Source organism: Gopherus flavomarginatus, chromosome 1 (genome assembly GCF_025201925.1).
Source record: "Gopherus flavomarginatus isolate rGopFla2 chromosome 1, rGopFla2.mat.asm, whole genome shotgun sequence".
NCBI classification, from domain to species: Eukaryota; Metazoa; Chordata; order Testudines; family Testudinidae; genus Gopherus; species Gopherus flavomarginatus.
In genome coordinates this window covers 100,523,617-100,551,221 of record NC_066617.1, presented here as the reverse complement: position 1 = coordinate 100,551,221, position 27,605 = coordinate 100,523,617, and the positions used below count along the sequence as shown (strand labels likewise).

General features: G+C 52.4%; 1 protein-coding gene across 2 annotated transcripts; it reads left to right on the top strand.

Annotated features, from left to right (window-relative positions):
- Positions 1–452: 452 nt before the first annotated feature.
- Positions 453–27,605, top strand: CYTH4 (cytohesin 4). 2 transcript variants are annotated; one of them, XM_050927016.1, is made up of 13 exons: positions 453–583; positions 8,372–8,454; positions 12,366–12,430; positions 12,935–13,001; positions 15,147–15,265; positions 15,778–15,858; positions 16,839–16,951; positions 17,977–18,125; positions 22,564–22,675; positions 23,002–23,078; positions 23,469–23,540; positions 25,712–25,866; positions 26,410–27,605. In XM_050927016.1, exons 1-13 carry the CDS (start codon positions 565–567, stop codon positions 26,480–26,482), a joined length of 1,185 nt encoding a protein of 394 aa, XP_050782973.1. In that variant the 5' UTR covers positions 453–564; the 3' UTR covers positions 26,483–27,605. The 2 variants fall into 2 exon arrangements, with proteins under 2 accessions (XP_050782973.1, XP_050782982.1); XM_050927025.1 differs by lacking the exon at positions 453–583 and adding an exon at positions 1,283–1,448.

Here is a 27,605-nt window from a genome sequence, read left to right as displayed (position 1 = left end):
ACAAGTCCATCAGCTGTCAGCAGGGGGCAATGCAGGACCCAGCACACACGGATTTTGGAATACTCATCAACCCGCCACCTATTGCTGATATCTTTTGGGAGCTTAGTGCAGGGGTGGGGGGTAAACATTTCCCAGCACAAAACCATCCACTAAACAAGTTGGCTCTTTGAGTTGCCAACTTCCCTCTTCCTCCCTTCCCAGAGCATGCTGGATCAAACCAGATGACAGTGAATCTCGAGACGAACCCCCACAGCAAAGATCTGAATGGCTGCCCATGTTAAAACAGCATGGCTTTTGCTTGTGGCTTGGTCCGTTTTATTTTTAGGAAGTAACCCAGAAAGGTTTGTATGCTCTGAGAAACATGAGTTCATCACTGCCGCCGTCACTAATATGAGCAATATAAGGAGGAGGTGGGGGTGGAGCCTCGAAACAACGCAGCCGTCCAGCTGAAACACTTTTAGCTACTGGGCTGAAGTAGTGCTAATTGTGGAAGGAATCACAAGAGCAGTGGGGAAAGAGAAACTGACGGCTGTTGAAAGAATTCTCTTTTCAGCAGGTCTCAGGATGGACGTTTGTCCCACCGGTAAGTCCTTCTCCTGTCTTGTTGCTGCAAGTGTTGCTAACCCACTAGGCTCCAGCAGGGCAGTGTCACCAGCTGGAGTGCGGTGCTAGGGAGGAAAGGAGAGACGAGGAGTTCCCCAGATGCTTTGGGTGGGATTTATAGCTTGCAGGTGTTGTGCTGTTTTCACCTCCCTCCATCCCTCCCAGTTATTCAGGACCTGATCCAGCTCCCTGCAGATGTCACTGGGAGACGACCCACTGACATTAATTGGACCAGGGTAAAGCCTTACTGAGCTTTGTACAGACAGGACATCTCTGAGGAGGAAAGTTTAAATCCCTCATGTCAGTGACCCTCAGACTAGCTAGATAACAAACAGGCATGGAGTATGCCAGGGCCAGGCCCAGCCTGGGGCACCAGAGGTGCCTGGTGCTCTGACTATAAACAGATTCCTTTGATGCAGCCTCGGTGTGACAGGAACAGAGGTGCAAAAGCATGACTTGCGAGTTCAAGAGCGAAATTGTGAAAGCCTTCATTTCCCTGCCCCAGCTGGGGCTAGTGCAAAGTGAGTGTGTGTAACCCCCAGCATTCTGATTGGGCAGTGCATGTCACTGATGTTAATCACTGCCTGTGAGGCACAGTAACAGTAAATCAGCCCCCTGACAGAGGAGACAGGGAATGGCCCACAGCTATTGCCCTCTCCCCAACAGCTGGAAATGGTGCGAGTGGGAGAGGGAGCCCAAAGACCAGCAGCTCAGCTCAGCAATAAAATCATAGACCTGGACGTATCCCTGCGAACCACAGAAACACGACAGACTCCAACAGAAGCTAGAAAGACAGAAGTAGCCGAGAGGCGATGACCGAGATAAAAAACTTATTTCCTGGTTTGGTAAGTGGTGAGCAACAAGAGGGGAGCCGACAGAGAAAAGGATCCTGGCTCACCTCATGCTGGCAAGGTCAATTGTCCAAGGAAAAGATGGATCTCAAAACTGGTTGTCCAGCACGAAAATATGGTTGCTCTAATATTGTTAATTGCCGCAGTGAGCTACTTGACATTATTAATATTGTTGTGCTTTGTACTGCAGTAGTGCCTGAGGCCCCGATTGTAAACTAGGGGCCACAGTGCTAGGTGCTGTACAAACACACAAAAAGTCCTCGCCCTGAGCAGCTTTAGTGTAGTCGTATTTTTGTGGTTCCCATGGATATATCTAGGCCTATGATTTTATTGCTGATCTGAACTATTGGTCTTTGGGCTTAGTTTGACACTGGCAGACATCTGGGGAAAGGTCTTCATTGGCAGGAAATCTGCCTTGAGGTCTTTGGAGCAGTGAAAGATACCCACCCACAACCCCGCCCTGGCTGGGGACCCACAGCTGCCTGGCACCGGTTCAAAAGTCAGCTGTGCTGCCTGGGGAGGAGGCGCGGTCAGGAGGCCAAGAGTTTGCCCTGATCGAGTGTGTCCCTTCAGCAGCTTTCAGTGAGGAAGCTTCTGCAGTTTAAGGTTGCCCAGCCCATGGCATGACCCAGTGAGGGGTGGGGGTGTGAATACTCCCTTGTCCTCTGCCTGGAGTGAATCCCACTGGGGCGCAGTGACACCTGCTGGTGCTGGGGCATGCCTTTTGCACCTCTCTGGGCCAGCTCCAGGGAATCAAGCCCATTGTCTGTTTCTGTGGAGAAAATGTTCGACTTCCTCTCCTCCTTCACAGATAACTGACAGGGCAAGTCTGAAAGGTGGCGGGGCGGGGGTGAGGTGAGCGACCTCATCTTGTGTGTCCCTATGTGGGAGAGAGCTATGCCAGCAGGGCCATGAGCTGGGCTGTGCAATGGTGCCCGTGCTCACAGCAAGGAGTATGGTGAGATGATCATGTCAGAATCAGAACAGTGGTGAGGCTGGGAGAGGGATCCATGCAAGGAGGCAGGTGAGGAGCTCCAGGGTCTGCTACTAGCTCTCATTGGCTGTAAACTCAGCCTCATACCGAGGTAGACCAAAGGCCTGTATATTGTGAATCCTGCATTTAGCCTGACTTCTAGTATTGCCAGCACAGTTTTGTACCCATTACTGATGGAGGGAGGAAATTGCAGGTGGAGTTGTTCGTGTTTGCAGCGGTATGCATTTAGATGCCTAGCTACAGTATGTGGTTTTTAGTGGGTCTGACTAGTTAAATCATTGTGTTCATTATTTGGCATGTGTGCTGTGTGGTAACCAAATTTGCACCATCCACGCTGGAGATGAGGTTTGAAAATACGGGTCTGAGCCTGTCTAGGGGAGATGATAGGAGTTGATGATACCTTTTGGGGCACTGACTCACTGGTGCATTGGACTTGATTTAACTAATTCCTGTTCAGTGTGGGTGAAATTTACCCCTGGGCAGAGGGCCCAGACATGGGCTATGCATCATTTATGTCCCAGTTAAGTCCTCAACATAGGGCTTACGTGGAACTTAGCTAGTGCCTAGACTCTGTGTGGGTCCTCTGAACCAGATGTGAACTTCTTCACCCTGTGATGGCAGTGCTATGCCCAGGCTCATCTTTAAGGTATTGGAGAGGGCCAGTGCGAAGATCCGCTGGGACTCTCCTTTCCCAAGTTCCCAGGCTCCATTTTCTATAAAAGCAGGGAATGAAAAAAAGGGGAACCATTGTGCTGCTGTCAACCTCCTCTGCTGTTGGGAAAATAGAGGCCTGCTGCCTGCACTGCAGCTGATGTACATTTTTATTATTTATTATCACAGTGCCTAGGAGCACTAGGCATGCACCAGGACCCCATTATGCTAGGCGCTGTACAAACACTGAATCAAAAGACGGCCCATGCCCCAATGAGCTTATAATCTAAGTAGGATAATTGCCCTCATTTAGCCATTCAATTGATTCAATGGACAGTTCTTCAAATAAACCACTCGATTCTGGCTCATTGCAGGATTTTGTGGGCAAAAGGGTGAATTTTAGGTTATTTTCTCTCCTTTCCCCACCGATTTAACTACAGAATCCAAAGCAGGCAACAAAGGACTCAAACTAGTCATCTTGTGTCTCCGCTACCAAAATGCAGAGGTTTGGGATGCTTGCTAGGGAAGCACAATGCAAGAGAGGTGCATACATTAAAATCACATACTTATTAAGTTACTTCCAATTGGAGTTAGGCACCTCACCTGCTTAGGTGCTTCTGAAAATCCCACTAGACGCCTCTCTGCATCTTCAGGTACCAAAATCCCTTTGTAAATCTGACCCACTGCCCCATTTCTTGCTCACTCACATCTTTATTCCCCTTGTCTCCCCTTCCATGTCTGACTCAGTCTGCCCCCATCTTTGTGTAAGCAGGGGAATGATCCTGCTATTGTGGGGAACTTTCCTGGCTTATACACTATCCCAGTGAAATGGACTAGCGAAAGGATCTGAGTCCTCGCACCCACTTCCTTTACCCAGAGGCCTGCCTGACCTCAAGGGCTCCCCTTCCACTCTCCTGTGTGGCAGAGTCCTCATAACCCCAACAAGGCTGGGCCCAGGATTCCTGGGGGGCTCGACCCCCAACCGTGTCATGGTCACTTAGGGCAGAGGCTAGGGTGACCCCACTCCAGGGTGCTCTTCTTGCACTGGATGCTTCCCTGACCCACTGATCATTACATACAGTTCAAATCAAATACAATTAATTAAACAGCAATCAATTTTAAAAAATAAGGAAAAAATAGGAAAGGTTAAAGGAAAACATGTCACCCTGCTCTGTGACATGGGGACGTCACAACAAGTGTCTCTGGAATGTCAGGGAAGTTCAGTCTGTTCCTCACAAGTCCCAGGCCTCTGTCTCAGGCCCTGGCTGTGCTGCAGGGATGCTGCAGGTCAGATACCTGCTCTGGCAGTGGCCACATGCTCTCAGGCTCTAGGTGGCAGGACCCTTCTTCCCAGCGTCACCCCCTCCCCATTGGGGTTACAATCTGCCTCCAAGTCTGACCTGCAAGGCCTCTTGGCTGAGGCATCTCCCTGCACTGGGGCCACTGCCCAGGGTCCCCCCACACACTCCCCAGCTGCTCACCACACCCAGCTCTGGACTGCCCCACTCTGCCTTAGCACGGCTGCTGCTGCTGCTCTGCCTCCAGCTCCCTGGGCTGCTTCTCTGGCCCCTCTGGCTCTGGTTGCTGCAGCTCTGCTCCCAGGGCAGGTCTGCTCTCTGGGCAGTGCTCTGGCTTTGGGGCTGCAGCTCTGCTCCCAGCACAGGGCTGCTTTTCTGGCCCCTCTGGCTGGAACAGCTCTGCTCTCCAGCTCAGCTTGGGCCCCTGCTTTCTCCTTAGCTCGGCCCCACTCTGTCTGACCCAGGCAATTCCAGCTCACATAGAAGACGGGACCCACTCCCCCGGCCTCCTGACTCCCTGATTGACCTGCCCGCCCTGTCAATCAGGCTGATCTGGAGCATTGGCCTCACCCCATTGTTCCTGGGGATGGTCAGTCTCAGGAACCTGATTTCCCCTTGGCACTGGGAGCTAGCCAACCAAAACATCCCCACTCAGTTTTAGTAAGGGGACAAGAGTCCCCTTACATTTGTCTACCTTTTTCTCTTCCAGTCAGGTTTTTTTTTTTTAAGTGCAAATTATTTATAAACACTATCAACAAGGCAGGCAGGGGATTCGTATGTTTCTTTGGCTGTTTGGCAGCATTCACAAGGAGAGGGAGCCCTGTTATTTCCAGCCTCAGCTTGGCCACGTGGGTCAGTGGATGTCCTCTGGGGGCCAGATCCTTGGGTCGCTGCATGCTTTAAGCTGTTTTACCAAAGCAAAGCAGCCGTAGTGCCGGCTTCACTGGTCAGTGGAAGATACTCCCAAGTGATGCAGCCCATCCGTAGCAGCACATCAGCTGTTACAGCACCACAGCCATGAAAGTATGGAGCACAGCTGGGGGCAAGGCTAGGGAATATGTGCCCCCCCCACCGCCACTGCTCCCTGGCTGCCCGAACAGCCCTAGGCAAAGATCGTAGCAGCCCTGAGGCTGTTCTTGCTTGCACCAGGGGCTGGCCTGGTCTCTTGTTGATCCTGGTATAAGGGGACATAAAAGTGACATCAAACCACCTTTGCCCCTTTCCCCTTTTGAGCTGCACTCGGTACAGGATTGGGGCTGGGATTTTGAATTGGAGTTAGGCAGCCCGTTTGCCAGGCAGTAAGCCGTCATAATTCACTTGTCAAGCCTGCAGGTCTGGTTGTCACAGATTGCTAATGCAGCCCTAGGATGCATGAGGGAAGGTGTTTCCAGTAGAGATAGGCAAGTGTTAGTACCATTATACAAGGCACTGGTCAGACCGCATCTGGAATAGTGTGTGCAGTTCTGGTCTCCTATGTTTAAGAAAGATAGATTCAAACTGGTGCAGAGAAGGGCTACTGGAATGATCAGAAGAGTGGAGAACCAGCCTCCTGAGTGGAGACTTAAGGAGCTTGACTTGCTTAACTTAACAAAGTGCTTCCTATAAACACTTCACAGGGGCAAACACCAGGGAGAGAGAGGAGTTATTTAAGTGAAAGGCTCATGCTGGTACAAGAACAAATGGATATAAACTGGCTATCAATAAATTTAGGCTAGAAATGAGACAAAGGTTTCTAACCATCAGAGGCGTGAAGTTCTGGAACAGCCTTTCAGGGGGAGCAGGGGGGGCAAAAACCCTAACTGGTTTTAAGACTGAGCTTGATAAGTTTATGCAGGGGATGGTACGATGAGGTTGCCTACAATGTCATATGTCCCATCCATGACCGCTATTAGCAAATCTCTCCGATGGCTAATGGTGGGACACTAGATGGGGGGCAGCTCTGAGTTCTACAGAGAATTCTCTCCCAGGTGTTTGGCTGGTGGGTCTTGCCCACATGATCAGGGTCTAACTGATCGCCATATTTGTGGTCAGGAAAGAATTTTCCCTCTGGATCAGATTGGCAGAGCCTGTGGGGGGGCGATTACCTTCCTCAGCAATGTGCGGTGCGGGTCACCTGCAGGTTTGAACTAGAGTAAATGGTGGATTCTCTGTAATCTGAAGTCTTTAAATCAAGATTTGAGGGCTTCAGTAACTCAGCCAGAGGTCATGGGTCCACTACAGGAGTGGGTAGGTGAGGTTCTGTGGTATGTGGTGGGCAGGAAATCAGATTAGCTGGTCATGATGGTTAGCTTTCTGGTCTTTGCATCTACGAGTCTATGAGAGCAGGCATTTTCCCATCCTACCTGTGTTGAATGGCGACTTGGACAATGCAGCTTCCCCCAGGTCTCCACCAAGGCTACCTCCAGAGTTGGGGGATATGCTCCTTCCCAGCCCTAGGTTCCAAGCTCCCATCCATGCAGCTGTCTCCAGTCTCAGTGGCCTCAACTCAGTCAAGGCAATTTGTGCGCATGTGTACATCTGTCTGCAGGAAGCTGGGTAAGGGCTACTGCTTGGAGTGACTCTGCCCCCTTAGTCTGTGTTGGGCATCCCCAGGGCATGCAAAGCGTGGAAGGAAACCAGAAGTCAGTGAGCAGCACTGGGGGGCTTGAGAACATGTGGTAAGACTCTAATGGGACTGCCCCATCCCTCACTCTTCTGGGACGCTGCAGGAAACAAGCCCCTGTGCTCTGAGATCACTGTTCTTTCTCCCCCTTCTCTTTTCTTTCCCCGCCACAGCTGATTCCTTCCCCTTTTCCACCCTATTTTTAGACATTGTTCCGTGTGTGCAAGGCACACTAAGAGAGTTTCCAAGACAGCTGGTGAGACTTCCCCTTTCCTCCCAGACACGGGAGGCTCAGGGGATTTGGTGTGTGCACCAACGGAGCAGGATACCTGCTGGACTGACCTGACGCAGGGGCAGGGGCAGGGAAGGTGTTTGCCTACAGAGAAGCTCCTGGCCTGGGGCTAAATGAGAGCTCTCGACAAGGCAGTGCACGTGGGTTGATCTGTGGCTCCCCTGAACTCCATGCCTTCCCTTGCCGCTGACATGGACTCTGTTTCTGCTGCTGCAGCTTCCTATTTCTCCTCTGATTCTTGCTGAATGCTGTGCTCTGGCCGGAGTGTATTTAGCTGGTCTGCTGTGGCTCCATTTCTTCTTCTAGGTCTTTTATGAATCATTCTGTGGTCTTCTCATCTCTGTCATCACTTGTCTTCCTGTAAAGAAGAGAGGAAGCAAGAGCAGCGCTAGTTACATCTGTGTTTAGCCTGTGGTCATTGGAATATTTTCCCAGCCCCATTACTCCTCTTCCTCTGATGAACCCCCCAAATTCCCTCCCCTCAAAATGGCATCAACTTAGACCCTCTCTTAAATCATTTCTCTGTGTCCCGTTTGCATTTGTTTCTTGCATCTGTTTCTGCATTTAATAGAAGAGCTTGAATTTCTGAGAGATCGAGAGAGATCAAGCCAATGACTTTTGATCGGGTTAGATTTTGTATTTAGGTCACTGCTTTATCAAGTTCATTTGTCCTGATATTGCTCGTGAAAGAAGCTCGTTTGTATGAGAAACCACAAAATAAAATGTAGCAAGATTGAACACTGCTACTTAGGAGAGTCCTGGGAGTGAAACAGAGGGATTGTTGCAAGATCAGAGCTGAGGGACACTGGCATTGAGGTATGGTGCCCAGGACTGGTGTGTCAGGGGGTGATGCAGGATCAGGAGGAACATTGGCAGAACTGGGATTGGGTCCCAGGACTGGAATAGGAGGGCAGGGTGCAGGGCAGGAGGGAGGTGCCATGGCAGACTATTACGGGCAGGAGCAGCTCAGGACTGGAATGGCAGGGGTTCCTTTGTCCTGCCTACAATGTTGTGGGGCTCCGCTTGCCCTGAGACAACTCCCGTTCTCACTGGCATTCATTTTCCCTATTGTATTTCCAGGGACATCTGATCTGAGCGAGGCTGAAGAGTCTGAAATAAACACCATCAAGCAGCACAGGATGGCACTCCTGGAGGACATTCAGGTATGGGCCACTCCGCCCTTGCCCATCTCTGGACAGACAGGTCTTCCCAGAACCTGCTCTCTGGGGGAACTCTTTACAAACATCTCATCCCATCTAGAACAGTTCCCTGGCCTGGCAGGAGATACTTTCCCAAGCACCATCAGAGCTGGAATGCTGAGGTTCAAATGGCATCAGTCCCACCAATAAGCAGCATCCAGCCTGGGGAACTCCCCGTTGCAAGAGATCATCAAAGCAAACACTATAACTGGACATTTTGAAAAGGCTGGCGAACTTTATGAGCAATATTACTAGCAGCCCAGATCCTTAGCTGGGATAAATGGAGGTAGCTTTGTTGACATGAATGGAATCTATGCCAATTTACAGCAGCTGTCTCAATATGTGGAGTTACTATTAATTAGCATGTATTACTTGTCTAGTACCACAGCTGTGCATGGCTGTGTACAAAACCAAAACAGATAGTTTCTGTTCTATTCCATGCCCATTGTCATGGCATCTGAGCCCCTGCCCTATGTTAAGCTGTCTGGAGTGGCTCATGAATACAAGTGTCAACCAGAACACAACCCCCAAACTGGTTGTGTGTTTCTGTCATTAGATTTAACCACCCATCTACTGTGAATTCCACAGGCACTAGAACAGCCTTAACATGGAGTCACAGACAATCCTCTTGGGCACTTCAGTCTATCTTGCCACCCAGACAAGCCTGCCTTTGTGACAGATGGTCTCTCACACCAAAAATCACAATATTCAGGTTACTGTCAGTCCCAAAGGACCAGTTACTTACTACAGGTCATTTGTACCTTAAACCCAACACCAACGACAATGCTTTTAGCCAATCCTATATTTAGGGCCTTACCAATTTCACTGCCGTGAAAACGTGTCACGGACCATGAAATCAGCCCTCCCCCAAGAAAACTGATCTCCCCTGCTGCTAGGAGCCCAGGGCTCCTAGCTGCTAGTCCAGCTGCACTGGGAAGGGACAGAAGTTGTCCTTCCCCTGCACAGCCGCTTTTGGTGGGGAAGTCAGGCCCATCTCCAGAGGCAGCACAGAAATGAGAGTGGTACACCCTCACTTCTGCAGTGCAGCAGTCCAGAAGCTGAGCTCCAGGCTTCCATTCCCCCCCTCCCCGCCACAGCTCCTGCCGCAGCACCAGGCGCCAAGCTCGGGGCTTCCTCCCGCAGGCTTCTGCCAGGCTGGGAGCTTTCGCTCACAGCAGCTGCAGCTGGAGCAACCTGGGCCCTGGGCTTCCGTCCGCCCTCCCACTGCAGCTGGAGCTTGGGGCAGTCTGGGCTCGAGGCTTCAGCCCTGCGGCTGCAGTCGGGGCACTTAGGCTCGGGGCTTCTTCCCCTGCGGCTCCTGCTGGGACTCGGGGTGACCTGGGAGGGGTTTCTGCCCTGGCACTTCTTCCAGGGCTGGGGCACCCATTTTTCCTGGTGGGCCCACAAGTTGGCCAAGGGCCCCTGCTTTAATCTGTCCCTGGCATGGACTAGCAGCTAAGAGCCCCCAGCTGGGGCGCTCCCAGCAGCATTGGGGGACATCCTACCCACCTCCACCTCCGGGAACCTCCTCTGACTGCAGGAAGCTGGGAGGGTGCTGCCTTTAGAGCCCAGCTCTGAAGGTAGCACAGAAGCGAAGGTGGCCATCTTGGGACCCACCTACAACTTTGCAACCCCTCTCATCCCCCATGATCCCCTTTTGGGTGGGGACCCCCATGGTTGCAAACTCCGAAATTTCAGATGTAAACATCTGAAATTGTGAAATTGACCCATTTAAAATCTCTCTGGCCGTGAAATTGACCAGAATAGACCGTGAATTTGGTAGGGCCCCACCTATATTAAACTGACTAAAAGTTTATTAACTGGGAAAAATAAATAAGGGAGGTGTGACAAGGTTAAAGCAGGTAAACACACATGAGTTACAATCATAGGTTTCAAAAATAGAAGCTGCTGTAATGTTGAAGTGCTAGCTGTCCTTTAGAGTTAATCCAGCTAAACAGTTTGGGGATCCCTTGCTTATGCTTAGAAATCCTGTCCTCTCCAAATTCCAAGAACCCAGTGATAAAAATCCTTCTGGTCAGGGATTTTTATTCCCTTCCCCCAGAGTTCAGACTGTGATGGGATGAGGGTTTGTGCAAGTCTCTCTTCATGGGTGTGGGGGGGAACAATCAGCAAAGTCTTTTGTCCACTGATGTTCCATGGTGGTTCATCTGGTGTCTATGGGCCTTCTTCTGTTGGACAGGAGATAACACCTCTTGTGGTAAACTAGTATTTCGTGCTTGGTAATGCTTCTTTCCTGACTCTGGGGGTTTCCAGTTTCATAGCAAACACTTAAATATTACCTCATAGCATGGGGTACAGATATTGCCAGTGAGATTAATGCATGCGGCAACTCACAAGCTTTCCATAAAGTCCAAACACATCTCTCTAAATCTAATACCCATTTTAACAATACTAATACTCAAGTGAGCCAGACTGGTTTCCAGCTATGCATTTGTCAGTGTTCAGTAAGGCCTAGGAGCCTTGACATGAGCTGGCACCTGGCCTGCCAGCATCACACCTTGAAGAGCTTATTGAGCCAGAACGATGGAGCTATGTTGATTTACATCAGCTGAGGAGCTGGCCCATGATCTGCAGGTGCCCAGATGCCCAGGTGATGAGTGCCTTGACTAGGACAGAAGATTAAGCCAAGTGCTACCAGATGATAAACCCATCTCGTGCTTTGTGGTGTGAAGTGATTGCCATAGAGTCAGGAATGCAAGCCCCCTCCCCCGTTCCAGGTACAACTTCACACAACTGTCCATGTGCATTGTTTGTTTGCCGTACCACTGCCAACGTAGGAGGCAGGAAACCTGAGTAGATGGACCAGAGGGCTGACCCAGTGTGACAGGAGACAAGATCCTGGACTAGATGGGCCAATAGTCTGAGTCTATCATCTCCCCAAAACTGGTTGGTAACCAGTCACTGCCCACTGAGGCAGGAGGTGCCTAGGTAACAGGGTCCCAGAATGGAGATTCATCCCCTTGGGAATTTCTCCAGCAATCTTGGTGCATTATCACTGGGGTTAAACAGCTGGGAGATCTCAAATTGCCTCTTGAGCAGCTGAAGGATAGTGCTAGGAAATAGGAATAATAACAGTAAATAATTTGTATCACAGTAGCCAAGCTCAGGGATCCATTGTGCTAGATGCTGTACAAACATGTTCACAGGGAAGGGCTTAAAATCACAATCAACTAGCCAAGCAAAGGGTGGGAGGGGAAACAGAGGCATGGAGAGAACCCCAAGAACTTGGCTCCCTTTGTAACCCAGAGACAACCAATTAGGGGCCGGGAGCTATGAAGTGTCCAAAGGAGCTGAATTCCATGTTAGAATAAATGATAGAATATAGTGAGGAGCAGCCCCACCAGCTCATCAGTCGGTGCGGCAACTGCTGAATGACAGGGGCACAAGCAGCTCCCTCTGGCACACCCAACTCCCAGGTGACTCCCCCTGCTTGGTAGCTGATTCCACTGCCTCTCTGCACACCTTTCCCGGCTGCGTGGCCGGGCTACAGCAGGCAAAGGGGCACGGCGCAGCACCCGCGATACATTCCAGAGCAGACCCAGACATGGGTCCCTGTTCTCTTGCTCCCTGGCTCTGTCTGCACTCAACTTTTCAGACACATTTGACAGTAGGTGTCAGAACATTTGCTCCCCACTCCCGCCTTCAGCCGGTGTCCAACATGGATGGAGAAGGCGACCTGAGATCAGTGCCCTTTTTGATAAGACACCCTGGCTGGTCCCATTACAATGGCCAGTGAACTGGGCTGGCCCTGCCCATGCCAGCAGGGCTTGGCAGCCACCCAGAGGTGAAGTGAGACATCTGGTCTCTCTTCCATCCCCTAGGTCGCTCTCACCCCCCGTCTCTTCCTCCCACAGAAGCTGAAGGAGGAGATTGCACAAGTGTTTGCGGAGATAGATTGCTTCCAAAGCACAGAAGAGAGGTGAGGATCCAGCCATGTGCCTGCAGGGAGGTGGCGATTGCATGGTTGTTCCTCTGGTGCATAGGTGGCATGGCTCTTCTTCAGGGTGGAGAAAGAACCAGGGGCCTGCTTTAATGCCCTAGCTGGAGCCTTTCCATTGACATCAATGGGGTTTGGCTCATGACCCAGGAGAGAGGAATCTTTCTGGGCACAGGGGAAATGATGGAGACAGCTGGCTTGCGCACTCTCTCTCTTTCATAGATTTCTCTTTACTAGAGAGCAGTGAGTTCAGTAAAACACCAGCCCCTTCAGAGATTCCAGTCTCCATGGGGATTAACACCCCCTGCCTTAGGATGGACACAGGCAGGCGAGAGTGAGTGGCTTCTCTTCTCGGCCCTGGAGCAAGCCAGAGCTGAGATCCGGAAACTCCTGTTGGGAGCCCTCCTCCTGCCCCATCCTTTGAGGGGAATACAGCTGGCTGCTTCTCTTTGTGCCAGGCTTCATTCTCCACCTTTGCATCTGCAGCAAATTGGTCCAGAGGGACAAAGATCTGTGCATGGGCCGGAAGAAATTCAACATGGACCCTACAAAGGTAAAGTGTACTGTTCCAACTGCCACTTGTTGCCATCCCATATGGACCCCTCTTTACTACAGCTCAGATGCAAGTTACCCACTCCAAAGACATTCATTCTGCCATCGGGGCAGACACATGCTGGGTGGGTCCCAGGAACTGGCGATGTGGTGAGGGTAGGCTGGTTTCTCAGCCCGACATAGCACTATCAGGCAACGCCCCGTGCCACAATATCTTCTGAGAGCTCTGAGCAATGGTGCCTTCCCATGACACATTGTGCTGACACGTGTCAATCAAAGCACCCCTAAAGCAGAAGAGAAATGGAAGGAGGAGAGACAGAGCCAGACTTAATCCAACTACTGACTCTTCTGTCCGTCCAGGGAGCACAAATCCGGAGAGCCCCCAGTCCAGGCTTTCTCACCTATAGATTTCTCTAAAACCTATTCCTGGGTTGCCTGGGTAGGGAGGGAGGTCACCCAACAGGATGTGAGGCTTTCTCGCACTCAAAGCAGGCCCAGCCAAGCCAGGCTGCCTCTGCTGCTGGCCTGGGCATGAGAGTCTGCAAAGCAAATCCGGGTTTCCCACCTGCTGGATAACTCCCCCCAACCCCCCCCCCCCCGCCCCCAGCGCAACCCACACGCCCCACCCCACTAGCAGGAGACTCAGAGCAGTGTGAAAAGGCAGAGGTGAATGTGAATAACAAGAAGAGACCTAAAGGCCGCTTTCTGTCCCCTCCCCCGCTCTGCTGGACCACTCAGTCTGTGCTTAGCAAAGAAAACCACAAGCTACAACAGTAATATCAGCCCCCATCATTTTAACCACAGCAACCGTCTCTCTGGCTCCAGCTCAGCTTCTGCTGCTCTGACCAACTTTCCATCATGCCTCCAGCCCCTCCCACTGGGATGCAAAAGAGGACCCTCCAGCAGAGCCAGTACTCGGCAGACTAAGCAATTGCTTAGGGCCTCGATCAGCTCAACGGGACCCCGTATTCCCTTTTTATGATGGTTGTATGGGAGGGGGGGAAGAATTCCTGCTTAGGGCCCCCAGTGGGCTAGCACTGCCTCTACACTTCAGTACCATCACAGCAATTGCTGGCAATACCCGCCAGCCCACCAAAGGAGGAGAACAGTCTGGGTGACATTCACTCCAGAACACCAGCAAACCAGCATTAGGACTTCTCTCTGTTTACATCCCACCCAGCAATCCGGCCCCTTACAGTCTTTTATGTAGAGTTAAATCAAGCCCTGTTTTGAGCCCTTCAGTGGGACTTTAGTGATGCTTGGTCTTTGTGCTGGCCCCTGTGTGCTGAGGGGACTGCACCCATAGAGTGCGGACTCCGCCCAGGGGTTGTGGGGCAGGAGGGGGGCAGTGAGTGCAACTTTGGGATTGAGCTGGTTGGAAAAACTTAGAGGGGGCTATTTTCCATTGGAAAACACAGCTCTGTTGAAATCAAAACACGTCACAAAATCATGTCGATTTCATCGAAATTCTGTTTCAGAGTAAAAAGGCGTGTGGGGGGGGAAAGAGGGGAGTGCTGATGGTGTCGAAACACCCCATTTGGACACATTCAGAATGGAACGTTTCCATTTTTCCTTTCGAAAAGATGTTTCCTTTTGGAATGGTTTAAACTGTGCATGATGCCGTACATTATAATAGAATCTGCCTTTTTAAAAAAAGTCAGAATGGAACCAAACCAATTTTGTGGGCACAAAACATTTTGATCAACCCAAAATGAATCTGGGGGGAAAGGGGGAGGTGTCATTTTCTTCTGTGGGAAATTTTGAAATTTTCGGGTTCCATTGGATCGAAACCAAGACAAACTTTGAAATCTCAAAATCCTACTTGAAACGGAATTTCCATTCTCTGCACAGCTCTGCTCAGGAACCTGGCAGCTCCCCCACAGTAGGTGTCCCAGGCCAGGCCAGGATGGGTACAACATTGGCTCCTATGTGGAACATGAGGGGAGGGATTCAGATAGCAAGTCTGGCTGTGTGCTCCCCAGCTGTGTTCCGAGGGGGAGGGGGAGTAGCTGGATTTGGGAGGAGGCCTGCAGAGCTGGGGAAACATGATGTCCTGAGATGGTCGGGCTGAACCCCCATTAAATTGCCCTTCCCTGGCCCCCCCCAGAACCCCCTCACTCACAGCCAGGGTGTACTCTTCCCCCAGGGGATCCAGTACTTGACCGAGCACAAGGTGCTGTCCTCAGACTTGCGAGAGATCGCCCGGTTCCTCTACAAGGGAGAAGGCCTGAACAAGACAGCCATCGGAGATTACCTGGGAGAGAGGTGAGCCTCCCCTACCTGATCTAACTCTCTTTGGCCTTGTCTACAGTGGGGGTCAGACCCAACATCAGCCGCCAGTGCAGCTGTACTGGAGCAGTCCCTAGCATAGACAGGCAGAGCTGCCACTTGAACTGAGGGAGCTCGGCCCTGCTTGAAAGGGAGATGAGCCGTGAATAGCTTAGGTTCCGGCTGGTGCCCTATAGATGCAAGGGGTTAGCACTGGGGCAGCTGCACTGGTGCTGATGGCTGTACTTAGGGTGAACCCCCGGTGCAGACAAGGCATCAGTGTAACAATCTTGCCAAAGGTCCTGGTGTGTTTTTGTGGGGGGAAAGGGAGCTGAATTTGGAAAGCAGGGAAAGGAAGTGCGCAGAGATGTTCCTGGGGAAATCAGAACTCTGAGAGGTCTGAGCCCAGCTCTGCTCTAGGTCACATAGAAAGGCTGCATCATAAAGCACTGAGTCACAGTCTCCTTCTCTCCCCACATCCTCCCACTCGGCCCTGTTTCCTCTACCAGGGACCCGGCGAACCTGCAGATCCTTCAGGCCTTTGTGGAATGCCACCCGTTCGCCAACCTCAACCTGGTGCAGGCACTAAGGTGAGTGAGCACCCAGGCAGAGAGCAGCAGAGGCCTGGGAGTGGGTGCTCAGGCCTTGCTGCGAAAGCAAGCGAACACACGCCAGAGCGGGGAAGGAGCTTCCCAAGCATTCGTCTTGGAGGGAATCCCCGCCCCCATTTTCATACTTGGGTGTCCAACTGCACCAATGCAGGGGAAGCCACCTCTCGGAGTGGTGTCCCATTGCTGTGCGGTGCGTTGGGGAGCATGACCCCCATTTCCCTGGGGGGCATCTTGCTGCGGTTCCCTGTGTTAGGGAAGAATCACCTATATGTCATAAGAGTGTATCCTACTCTGTCATAGGTTGCCCCCCCTCCTTCTTCCTGGGGTGTCCCATGGGGAGAGAGGACCAGCTGTTTCCAGAGGTGGCCACCTGGGTAGTGGCCATGTGCTGTGGGAGAGGGACACCTTCCCTCCCCCGTTTCAAGGGCATCTCATTGAGCTCTCACATTGCCCATGCAGGCTTCTCATCTTGTGCACTAGCAGCAGAGGGAGCCTGTATCCTTGGGGGAGGCGTCTCGTTTGAGGCTGTGCAGTGGGGAGAGAGGTCCCCGTTTGCTAAGAGAGCATCCTGCTGTCACCCATGAGATGGGGAGAGAGGCCCCGGGCTCTTGAGCAGGTGTCCTGTCCTGCTCCCTTGTTTTGGGGGAGTGTCCCTGTTTCTGAGGGACGGTGTCTAGTTGTTGTCCTAGGAGCCGAGAGAAGGGTTCCCTGTTTCCCAGGCTGGGTGTCCCATTGGGTGCTGAGGGGAAAGCTGCCTGGGTCCTAGGCTGGGTGTCCCATTGCAGCCTTCTTGGGAAGAAAGGGGCCCCTGTTGCACCTAAGGATGTCCTGTTGCCTTCCCTGTGTGGAGGGAGGACACCCACATGTCCATGGGAGGAAGGAGGGTGCCCCTGTGCATTAGGGGCATGGAGCCTGCCTGGTCATTCTGTGACTAGCCCACGGGCCCGGTGTCCTTGCAGGCAGTTCCTGTGGAGCTTCCGGCTGCCCGGGGAGGCCCAGAAGATTGATCGGATGATGGAGGCCTTCGCCAACTGGTACTGCCAGTGTAACCCAGGAGTCTTCCAGTCAACAGGTAGCTGCAGAGGCGGGGAGTGGGAATGAGCTGCCAGATGTTTGCCAAAGTGGAGACATGAAAGTAGTGTTTGAACAGTAGATGTGGCACCTCCAGCTTTAGTTTCCCTTAGGTCAGGTGATTTGGCCCCGGTCCCATATCACTTCTGCCAGTTCCTACCTGTAGGTGTTTTTTCTAGAGACAAGGGACAATGCTGCTCTCCATTTCACTGACAGAAACCCAAGGGGCCATGTCCACAGCTGGCGTGAACCCACTCAACTGCGGGGAAGCCAATGAAGTCTACATGGATTGACCTCAGCTGGGGATCGTTAATGATCTGGATGATGGGATGGATTTCACCCTTAGCAAGTTCGTGGATGACACTAAGCGGGGGGGAGAGATAGATATGCTGGAGGGTAGGGAGAGGGTCCAGAGTGACCTAGACAAATTAGAGGATTGGGCCAAAAGAAATCTAATGAGCTTCAACAAGGACAAGTACAGAGTCCTGCACTTAGGATGGAAGAATCCCATGCACTTCTACAGGCTGGGGACCGACTGACTAAGCCAGGGGTTGGCAACCTTTCAGAAGTGGTGTGCTGAGTCTTCATTTATTCACTCTAATTTAAGGTTTCGAGTGCCAGTAATACATATTAACGTTTTTAGAAGGTCTCTTTCAATAAGTCTATAATATATAACTAAACTATTGTTGTATGTAAAGTAAATAAGGTTTTTAAAAAATTTAAGAAGCTTCATTTAAAATTAAATGAGCACCCTCCCCCACTTTCCAAGGGCTCCATGGGATCCAAGCGGTCAGTACTGGAGAGCAAAGGAACAGGCAATCGAAGGGCCATTAGCAGATCTCAGGCAAAGTGAGACAGCCTCCTCCCACTGCAGATGGAACCCTTTTAGAGTCTCAATGGGAATGGAGAAACCTCCCACCCACTTCCCCCCAGAACCCCAGGGGCACAGTTCCCCCTGCTGGGGTGTCTGGAGTGGCAATGCTGCCAGGCACCCACACCCCTCTGCACTCTCTCGCTCACCGGCAGATACGTGCTACGTGCTCTCCTTCTCCGTCATCATGCTGAACACCAGCCTGCACAACCCCAACGTGAAGGACAAGCCCCCTTTCGAGAGGTTCGTGGCCATGAATCGAGGCATCAACAATGGAGGGGACCTGCCTGAAGAGCTTCTGCGGGTAAGTTCTCCGGCCTGCTCGCCTGGCCTGCTGCTGGGTGCTGAGCTGGGAGAAATACCCGACCCAGCCAAAGGAATCATTGATACCTCTCCCTGGGGCATCATGCCGATTTCTAGGTGGTCCCTTCCTGGAGCATCCATAGTTCCCATGAGTGGGAGAGTCCATGTATTCCTCCCTCCTAAGTGGCTCTGAGAGTGCAAGGAGACAAAGGCCTGCTGGGCTCAAGGTATATCATCCCACAAGGTTGTCAGGTGTCTAGTTTCTTATCGGAACCATTAAAAGTCTGGGTTGGCGGCACAGACAGATTAAGGCAGACTCCTTGTCTACTGTGGTTCCGCATGGCTCCCGGAAGCAGCCAGTATGTCCCACCGTGGCTCCTAGGCATAGATGCAGCCAGGGGACTCTGCACGCAGTCCCCACTCCAAGCACCAGCTCCACAGCTCCCATTGGCTGGGAACCACATGGCCAATGGGATCTGCGGGGGTGGCACCTGCGGACAGGGCAGTGCACAGAGCCGCCTGGCTGCGCCTCCGTATAGGAGACGTAGGGAGGACATGCCGCTGCTTCCGGGAGCGGCCCGAGGTAAGTGCCTCCCAGAGTCTGCCCCCCTCATCCACTCTGCATCCCTGCCCTTCTTCCCCAACTGTGATCCCCCTCCCGCCCTCCAAACCCCTCGATCTCAGCCTGGAGCACCCTCCTGCACCCCAAACCCCTCATCCCCAGCCCCACCCCAGAGTCTGCACCCCCAGCTGGAGCCCTCACCCCCCGCACCCCAACTTCCTGCCCCAGCCCAGATCCCCCTACAGCACCCTGAACCCCTCATTTCTGGCCCCACCTCAGAACCCACATCCCGAGCCCAGATTCAGTACCCTCTCCCATACTCCAATCCCCTGCCTCAGCCCAGCGCCCCCTCCCATACTTTGAGTTCAAACCCCTTGGTTCCACCCCCCAGCACGGAGCCCCCTCCTGCACCCCAAGTCCCTCATCCCCAGCCCCACCCTGTAGCCCGCACCCCCAGCCAGTGCCCTCACCCCCTCCCACACCCCAACCCCCTGAGCCAGCCTGTGAAAATGAGCAAGTGAGTGAGGGTGGGGAGAGTGAGTGACAGTGGGGGCAGCGGAGTGAGCAGGGACAGGGCCTCGGAGGAGGGTCGGTGCAAGGGTGTTCGGTTTTGTGTGAGTAGAAAGTTGGCAACCCTAGTAACCCAGCTGCTGAGGAAGGAGGAATAAGTGGACTCTCCTATGCTGGGGGAGCAGAGTTGCTCCAGGAGGTGGGTATGGGTGTCTGGAAGATGAGAGAATGTGCTTTGGCCCATGAACGGGGAAGGCACATTGGAGAGAGCCTGCCAATGTGGCCTTGCTGGCCAGGGTGTGCTGCAGACCAGGAGAGTGTGGGGCGGAGAGTGTGTGGTGTGTGTATGAGCAAGTGTATGTGTGTGTGTGTATACGACAGAGCGAGAGAACGAATCTGCGAGGGTTGCGTGCGCCTTTGCAAGTGTGGTTAGCGGTGAGTGTATCTGTCAGGGTGTGTGGGTGGTGCGTGTCTGCAAGTGTATATCTCTGTGTGAGCATGCCTGCCTTTGTTGGGCTGGGTCTTTCAATGGGAGCAAGGCACCCAACGCCCAGCAACTTGCCAAGAGTCCCTTAGCCCCAGCCTTTGTCTGTAAGCTGTTCAGGGCATGGTGTGTGTACATCTGGGGCATCAAGATGAATATGATGATGATGATGATGATGATGATGATGATGTCATTGTGGGCCAAATTCTGAACACCTTACTCACAATGAGTAGCACCCAGGAACATCCCCATTGACTTCTGGGAAACAACTTGCGGAGTAAGGTGCTGACATGAATAAGGGTCTCAGAGCCTGGCTCTGCGATTGCCATGTGTCTTCACTGGGGGGCGTTTGCTCAAGGAAGGACTCTGGTGTCTCTTTTGTGCTATTTGTAGCTCAGGTTTCTCTAATCTCAAATGGCCTTGTGCCCCTGGCCTTAGCCTCGGAAAGCCTCAAGGGATTTATTTTACCTGGTGAATTCCTGTATTGCTCGGGGGCCATTCTCCCTCTCGCTGGACCTCCCTCTGCTGAGGATCCTGGTGGCCCCCCCTGCAGGTTCACTTCCTGGCTCCCTTGGCAGGATCAGTACCCAGATCAGACGGGAATCCATACTTAAGAGAGGGAGTCGTTAGGCTTGGGCAAGGAAGAGCCTTAATGGCCAGGTTTCCAAAAGAGCAGAGCAGCACCCTGTGGCCCTTGTTCAGGGGCCTAAATGGAGGCAGAAAGTCTGGCCCTAAGAGACCAAATGCTGCCGCTGGCCTGCACTGGCAGCCACGAAGCGGTGTGTGAGTAGCTTGCTTCTCCCATGCAAAGCTGTGGAGACCAGCCACTGCATGGCTGCTCCTCAGGGAAGGCAACATGACAGCTCCGCCCTTCTCACACAATGCCTGGCAGGGGGGAGGTCAAGTGCAGCGGTTCTCAAACTGGGGGTTGGGACCCCTCAGGTGGTCACAAGGTTATTACATGGGGGGTCACGAGTGTCAGCCTCCACCCCAAACCCTGCTTTGCCTCCAGCATTTATAATGGTGTTAAATATATTAAAAAGTGTTTTTAATTTATATGGGGAGTCGCACTTAGAGGCTTGCTGTGTGAAAGGGGGCACCAGTACAAAAGTCTGAGAACCACTAGTCTAGTGTCTCCTGCTCAGGTTTAGCCTGTGGAGAGGGGCCCTGCCCAGTGCTGCAATTGTAGCTCTTTCTTGGGGTGCCCAGAACTCTAAACCACTGTGTTATCCCTCTGCCAGTCTTAACCTGGCCTTGCTGGTAACATTCAGTGAACCTGTTCCCAAGCCCCCAGGAAAGTGTTCCTCTGCAGGAACTAGCCCCAGCCCTGGATGCCCACAGAAATACCAAGTCTGCTGCTGCCTCCAAAGAGAAAGAATCCACATCAGCCAGCTGGCTCACTGAGGGACACACTGTTCACCTTAATACACAGCACTGAGATGGTGTGTAGTAAAGCCAAGCCCAAGTGTCTGAACACAGAACAGAGACTGAAGAGATCCTAAGCAGGAGGAAAAGAGATGGGTACAAACAACACAAAAAGCACACGTTTTCTAGTGACTCAAACTTAACCTTAGCAAGCAGGGATCTGCCTCAGCAGCTTTCATTCGCACCTTCATCAAGCTATCTGCATCCCCAGCCTCTCAGGCAGGAGGACCCATGGTTCACAGGCAGGGTCAGAGCGTGCTTCCCCCTTTGTCCCTTAAGTGATGGATAACAAAGAAGTGCCCTTGCTTCTTTTTATAGTCCAAAAAACCTTTGAAATGTATTCTCTGAAAAGTAACCTCAGGCTCCTTTCCTCAGCTGCTTGTTCTTCAGGGTGCAGGCGATAAGCGCACTCCTCATCCTCTGGTCAATTTGCTTTCTCAGTTGGCTCGCTCATTTTGGAGGCAAATGTACTTTCCTTGGCCTTTGCTTGTGATCAAGTCATGCTGTTGTCTCAAAGCTTGAGCCATGCTGGCAGGTAAAGCCACATTCCTTTCTCCAAGGCAGGCTTGCTCATCTACTGCCTCCACAACATATTGTAAGAACATATTGCCAGTGCCCATACACAACTCTTTATACACAACCCATACACACATCACACAATGATCTTCATGACCAGCGTGGCACCAGTTTTCATATGATACCTTACAAGACGGTGTTTGGCTAAATATTCTGACAGCCGTGTGTTGGGTGTAGTGAGTTTGTCAGGCCTGCTGGGATTTATTGTTACATAACCATGCACCCTTTGCCGGTTGGCATCAGCGGGCTCATACAGGCCACAGTGATGATTTGGCATTCAGCACCCTGTGTCGACTGTGTCCTGCTCATGACACCCACCTACCCAAGTACCAGCCTTGGCTTTGTGTAGCACCTCTCTGCCCCACTCCTCCCTCAGTGGGAAGATCTCAGCTTTCTGGCATCATGTCACTTCCTGACGGCTGTTTGGAGGAAGTTGCAGGAACCTCTTACTCATAACTTTGCGTAATAAATCATGTCAAATCCCAGTAGCACAGTGTCATCCCTATACAGGACGAGAAACCAGAATCCCCCTCCCACAGCTGTGCAATGTACTGGGGTGTGCCTGGTAGCTCACACGTGGGTGTGTCTGCTTCTCATTGCTCCCCTCTGCACTTGTGCGTGTCTGTGCAAAATAGCATGCTGTCCACATGGGCATACGTGTGCGTGAGTGTGTGTGTGCATGCGCATAGGTAACTAGGGCTGTTTCGGCACAGAGATGTTGAGCGCACACATACCGCTCCCATTTTGTCCCTGTGAGATGAGCATTAAGGGGTACTGCATAGCCAGCAACCCCTATCCATCCATATGTAGGGAACATCAGTGAGTTAAGTCAAGTCACCCTATGCCAGCTTTTTAATTTCTCTCCCTCTTTCTGTGGAGCAGAATCTGTTCGAGAGCATCAAGAACGAGCCATTTTCCATCCCGGAAGATGATGGGAATGACCTCACGCACACTTTCTTCAACCCCAGCCGTGAGGGCTGGCTCCTTAAACTAGGTACCAAATGCCTCCTTGTGCAGCTCACCACTATGAGCATCACCCCAAGAGTTTCCTATGCAACCCTGTGGAGGTCTGCAGCAGCCGCCTTTCCTTCTGCTGCCGCGGGTTGAGCCTGACCCCTGGTGTTCAAACCTACCGGCTGTTTTCTAGCCAGCCCACGCCTGCACCTCCCAAAGCCAGTCTGCTGAGAAGGATGCCTTCCCTCCCCCCAGTTCTGGGGGTGCGTTCAGCATGGGATGGAGGTTATACCCCTGGGCACTAATCCTCAGGGGGGTGTGGGGGAGCTGAGGGGACCGACATATTTTGAATCTTGCTGCCCCTAGGAGGCCGGGTGAAGACCTGGAAGCGCCGTTGGTTCATTCTGACTGACAACTGCCTGTACTACTTTGAATACACCACGGTAAGGCTGCACTGCAGTCAAGCAGTTCTCTCCCAGGAGGTCTGTATTTTCCAGGGGTAATGAGGGATGGGGATACACCCTACTCTGTCACCCCGAACTGCGGTCAGACTGAGCCCCACCATTCCCAACCCTCGCCCCAAGCTGTGACCCACAGCTGCCATTCCAGACTGATTAGAATCAACACCATGGTACATTCTGTCAGTCAGAACTCTGGCCAGCTATAGCCATGGGCTCCAAGCGCCCCTTTGATTTGCTAGTGTGTTTGTGTTGAGGGGCCTGCTTTGCCATAATGCTCTGGGGTGCATGCCAGGGCAATGGGGAGCAACACGTCATTGGTCTGGGTGCTGGAAACATGTCAGACCCTCATACCTGCTTCTCGTTGGCTTCCAGGATAAAGAACCTCTGGGGATCATCCCCCTGGAGAATCTATCAGTTCGGAAGGTGGAGGACCCCAAAAAGCCAGTAAGTCTCCACTGTTTGGTACCGGGACAAGCATATGTCATCAGAGACACTAGCAGGTTTAACTCCTCCTGCCCCGCTCAGCGGCATTGTCCCAGGCAGCACTCTGCTGTCTTGGAGGGCGGAGTGTCTGAACTGCCCCACCCCAAGACCCAGCCTCAGGCAGATTCTCTTTCAAGCGCGGCATGACTGCAGGTGAGAAACACAGGATCAACAGTTGCAGAGACCCAGCCCTCCCTTTACCCCCAAGACAGGGACAGGCACAGGCACAGCAAGGGCAGCGGCAGGATAAACTTCCCACACACCTTAGTCCTGCTGATGTGCTTCAGGTCTATCTAGGAGGGGCTGCCACTATGGGTGGCAGAAGGCGTTCATTCCTCATAGCCTGCTCAGTGCTTGACCTCTCTGCTGAGGTTGTCGTCGAGGTTGCAGTTCTAGTCTTTGTTACGCTGCTGTAGACCAGGAGTAACACGTGAGTCAGTGGCCCTTTACTTGGGTTACACCAGTGGAAGATCAGTATCAAACTAAGTACGTTTGAGTTGCCCATTGTCAGTCCTGTCCCTCTCTATAGCAGCTACTGGTACACTGGAGCAGGGGCTGGAACAAGACCTGATTGCTCAAGGCACAGGGGTCTTGACTTCAGGCCAGGAAGTTATGGTTCGTTAGAGCAGGGTGGAAAAATTCCAGTGAAGTTTTTCATGGGAATTTGCCAACTAGTTGAAACTGAAACATTCTGTGGCGATGGTTCGATGTGGACAGAGTTCCTCCAGAAACCAGGCAGCTTTTGAAACCTGCCTGGCATCCTGCCAGCTCACCCACCGAGCATCTCTCCAGCTCACTTGGTGGGCAGATTGTCTCGGAGTCAGGGACCCCGGGCTTTCCCTTTCATGGACACTGCTGAAATGTCTAGGTTTTGTTCTGAGTTTGAATGGAACCAGATTTTGAAATATTGGAATCCTCCACAAAACGAAACAACCCTTCTCTGCCCAGCTCTAGATTTGGTTCCATCATCAGGAGTTTGTGCGATAGTGTGCTACTTTGGAGGAAGTGTATAAACTGGCCTGCGACAAGTTTAGACTTGAAATTAAACGAAGATTCCTTACCATCAGAGGAGTAAAGTTCTGGAACAGCCTTTCAGGGGGAGCAGTGGGGGCAAAAAAAGTAACTGGCTTCAGGACTGAGCTTTAGGGAGGCAGGGGGGATGGTATGAAAGGACTGCCTACAATGGCATGTAGCCGATCTGCGTCTGCTAGCAGCAAATCTCTCCAATGGCTGGTGATGGGACGCTAGATGGGGAGGGCTCTGAGCTACTACACTGGATTCTTTCACAGCTATCTGTCTGGTGGGCCTTGCTCAGTGTCTAACTGATCTCCTTATTTAGGGTCAGGAAGGAATTTTCCCCCGGGTCAAATTGGCAGAGACGTTGGGTTTTTTTTGCCTTCCTCTGCAGCGTAGGGCAGGGGTAACTTGCAGGTTTAAACTAGTGTAAATGGTGGATTCTCTGTAACTTGAAGTCTTTAAGCATGATTTGGGGACTCCAGTAACTCAGCCAGAGGTTAGGGGTCCATTACAGGAGTGGGTGAGCAAGGTTCTGTGGCCTGCAATGTGCAAGAGTTCAGAATTGATTATCATGATGGTCCCTTCTGGACTTAAAGTCTATGAGTAAGAATTAGCGCTGTGCTGTTAGGGAGGTTCCCCAAGAAAGATTACCTCAACCTGCCCCCCCTTTCTGTCTGTCCCTTGTGCATAGCCAGTGCTGGTGGCAGTATGACAGGTGATGCTGTCCTGTCAGAGGTGCCCAAAAGCTGTTAGGCAGTGTTCCTGAATAACTGCTTCTGGTAGGCTGCGTGGGGTGCAGCACAAACCACAGGGTGTTTTCCAGAGTCTCGGCCATTGTTCTCTCTCTCTCTGTAAAACATGGTTTGGTGGCCACGGCGGTGCAGGAGTCACTGAGTGCAGAGTGTTGTGGTTTTCACTTGTGAAGTCTCTGAGCTACTGGAATCTAAATCAACAGTGCGGAGATCCCCAGAGCATGACAGGCAAAGTCCTGGCCCCAGTTCAGGAACAGACAAGCCCACTGCCACCTCTGCATACTCCTTTAGCATGACCTCCCACAGCTAGGCCCCTGGAACAATGGATTTACTGCCTGACTCCCTCCATGTCTCTCCCTGCAGAACTGCTTGGAGCTCTTCAATCCCAACTGCAAGGGGCAGAAGATCAAAGCCTGCAAGACAGACGGGGATGGGAAGGTGGTAGAAGGCAAGCACCAGTCCTACAAGATCTCGGCAGCCACACCAGAGGAACGCGACCTGTGGATTGAGGCAATACGGTGAGGGGACTAGCCCTGAGGGAGATGAGAGGACCCCTCCAGGCAGGGTGAAATGGGGTGGAATGAGCTCAGGTCAGGGGAGACATGGCACTAGCAGAGGCCAGAGCTGCCTGCGGTGTGCTGGCGGGCAGAGAGATGAATGGCAATGCCGTGCCAGCATGCAGACCTGGAGGCCTCACCTTGCCTCTCTGGGGCACTTGGGCAGCAGTGATTTCACATGCAAGGGAGCAGAGGGGCATCGCCCCCAGGGAGATAAATGTTCACACCTGTGAGCATCCCTGACCCCCTCGCCTCTCCACCCCTATTGCTCCAGTGCATTAGCCATCTAGGGCCTGGAGGCCCTTGCAGTGAACCTTCAGGCTCCTCCTCTGGCCTGCAAAGCCTGACTACACTAGCTGGAGGCTCCAGGTGCTGCTAAGGGGCCTGCAGATCCCCTGTTCTGGGGAGAGAGGCAGTCCATTGTTTGTAGGTTCAGAGAGATCCTTGTGGTTTTCCATGTCGTTTCCCAGCCCTGAATCTCTCTCTCATTCCTCCTCTCTCCAGGACCAGCATCACCCAGGATCCCTTCTATGACCTGGTCTCAGCCCGTAAGAAAAAGATCGCCAGCAAAAACTGAGCCAGCTCCCAGCCCACTCGTTGCTGCCGAGATGATCTTTAATCGCTGGGCCATATCCTCCCCCATTGGGCTCTATCAGCGAAGGTTGCTCAGGGACCAGCACCTTCCCCTACCTCCTGACTGGCCAGAAGGTGACTGACAGGCTGACAAGCCCCATTTGGCTCCTCTCTTTCCAATCCAAGAGTTCAAATCTGAAGGGGAGTAGGTTGATGCGGACGTGGATCTGGAGGCCGGGGCTATGGGCACAGCCTCTCCCACACTTGAACTGACAGAGGCTCTATGACAAGACATAGCCTTATATATGCCTCACACTAGCCTCCTCACGTTGGACAAGCTGCAGGGGTCTCCAGCCCCCAGACTTGGCCAGGACAGTCCTGCAGATGTCTGGTTTCTCAGACTCCCTCCCCAGCCATTGAGCTGGGCAGCAGGCCTATGAGCTCTTCTGGGAGAATCCCAAGAAGGTTTCCTCCCCCCAGGATTATCCAAGCCAGCAGCAGACTTCAAGAGCCAGCTGCATCTCTTCTGTGCAAGTAAACCTGAGAAGTGAGAGGCCTGTGACCATGAAGAGGTCGTCACTGGGTGAAACCAGAGCCCAAGGGACGTGACCCCTTGCACTGGGGAGCCCTCTCTGCACCGTCATTCCAGGGTCCCCCACACTGTGCCCCTGAAGACAGCATTAATAGTTTGGAGTCATCAATGTATATATATGTGTACATTGACAATGGGTTGCAGGAAGCCAAGGTGGTTTGGTGGGGACAAGGAGAAATGGTGTACTTTGATACTATACCGTTGGGCCAGGGTAACGGCTTTGCTCTTCTACCTCCCAAGTCTCATACTCAGGACCTGGCAAACAGGTCTCTGTGAGGGGCTGAGGCTCTGGAGAGAAGCCTTAGTGTGGGTCTTCAGCATCTTCTCCCAGCCTGTAGCGCTCCCAGGGGTCACTCAGCTGCACCGTTTCAGGGGGGCAGATTTCTGCATCCTAGCTGCCCCCAACCAGAAGCGGGGAGAGCAGGGGTTGCCCAGCACATACAGTGTCCTGGGGTTTTGAACTCTGGCCTCTTGTGTAAAAACCCAAACAAGCCGCAGGGTGGAATGATCATTAAAAGATAAGAATTGCACAGAC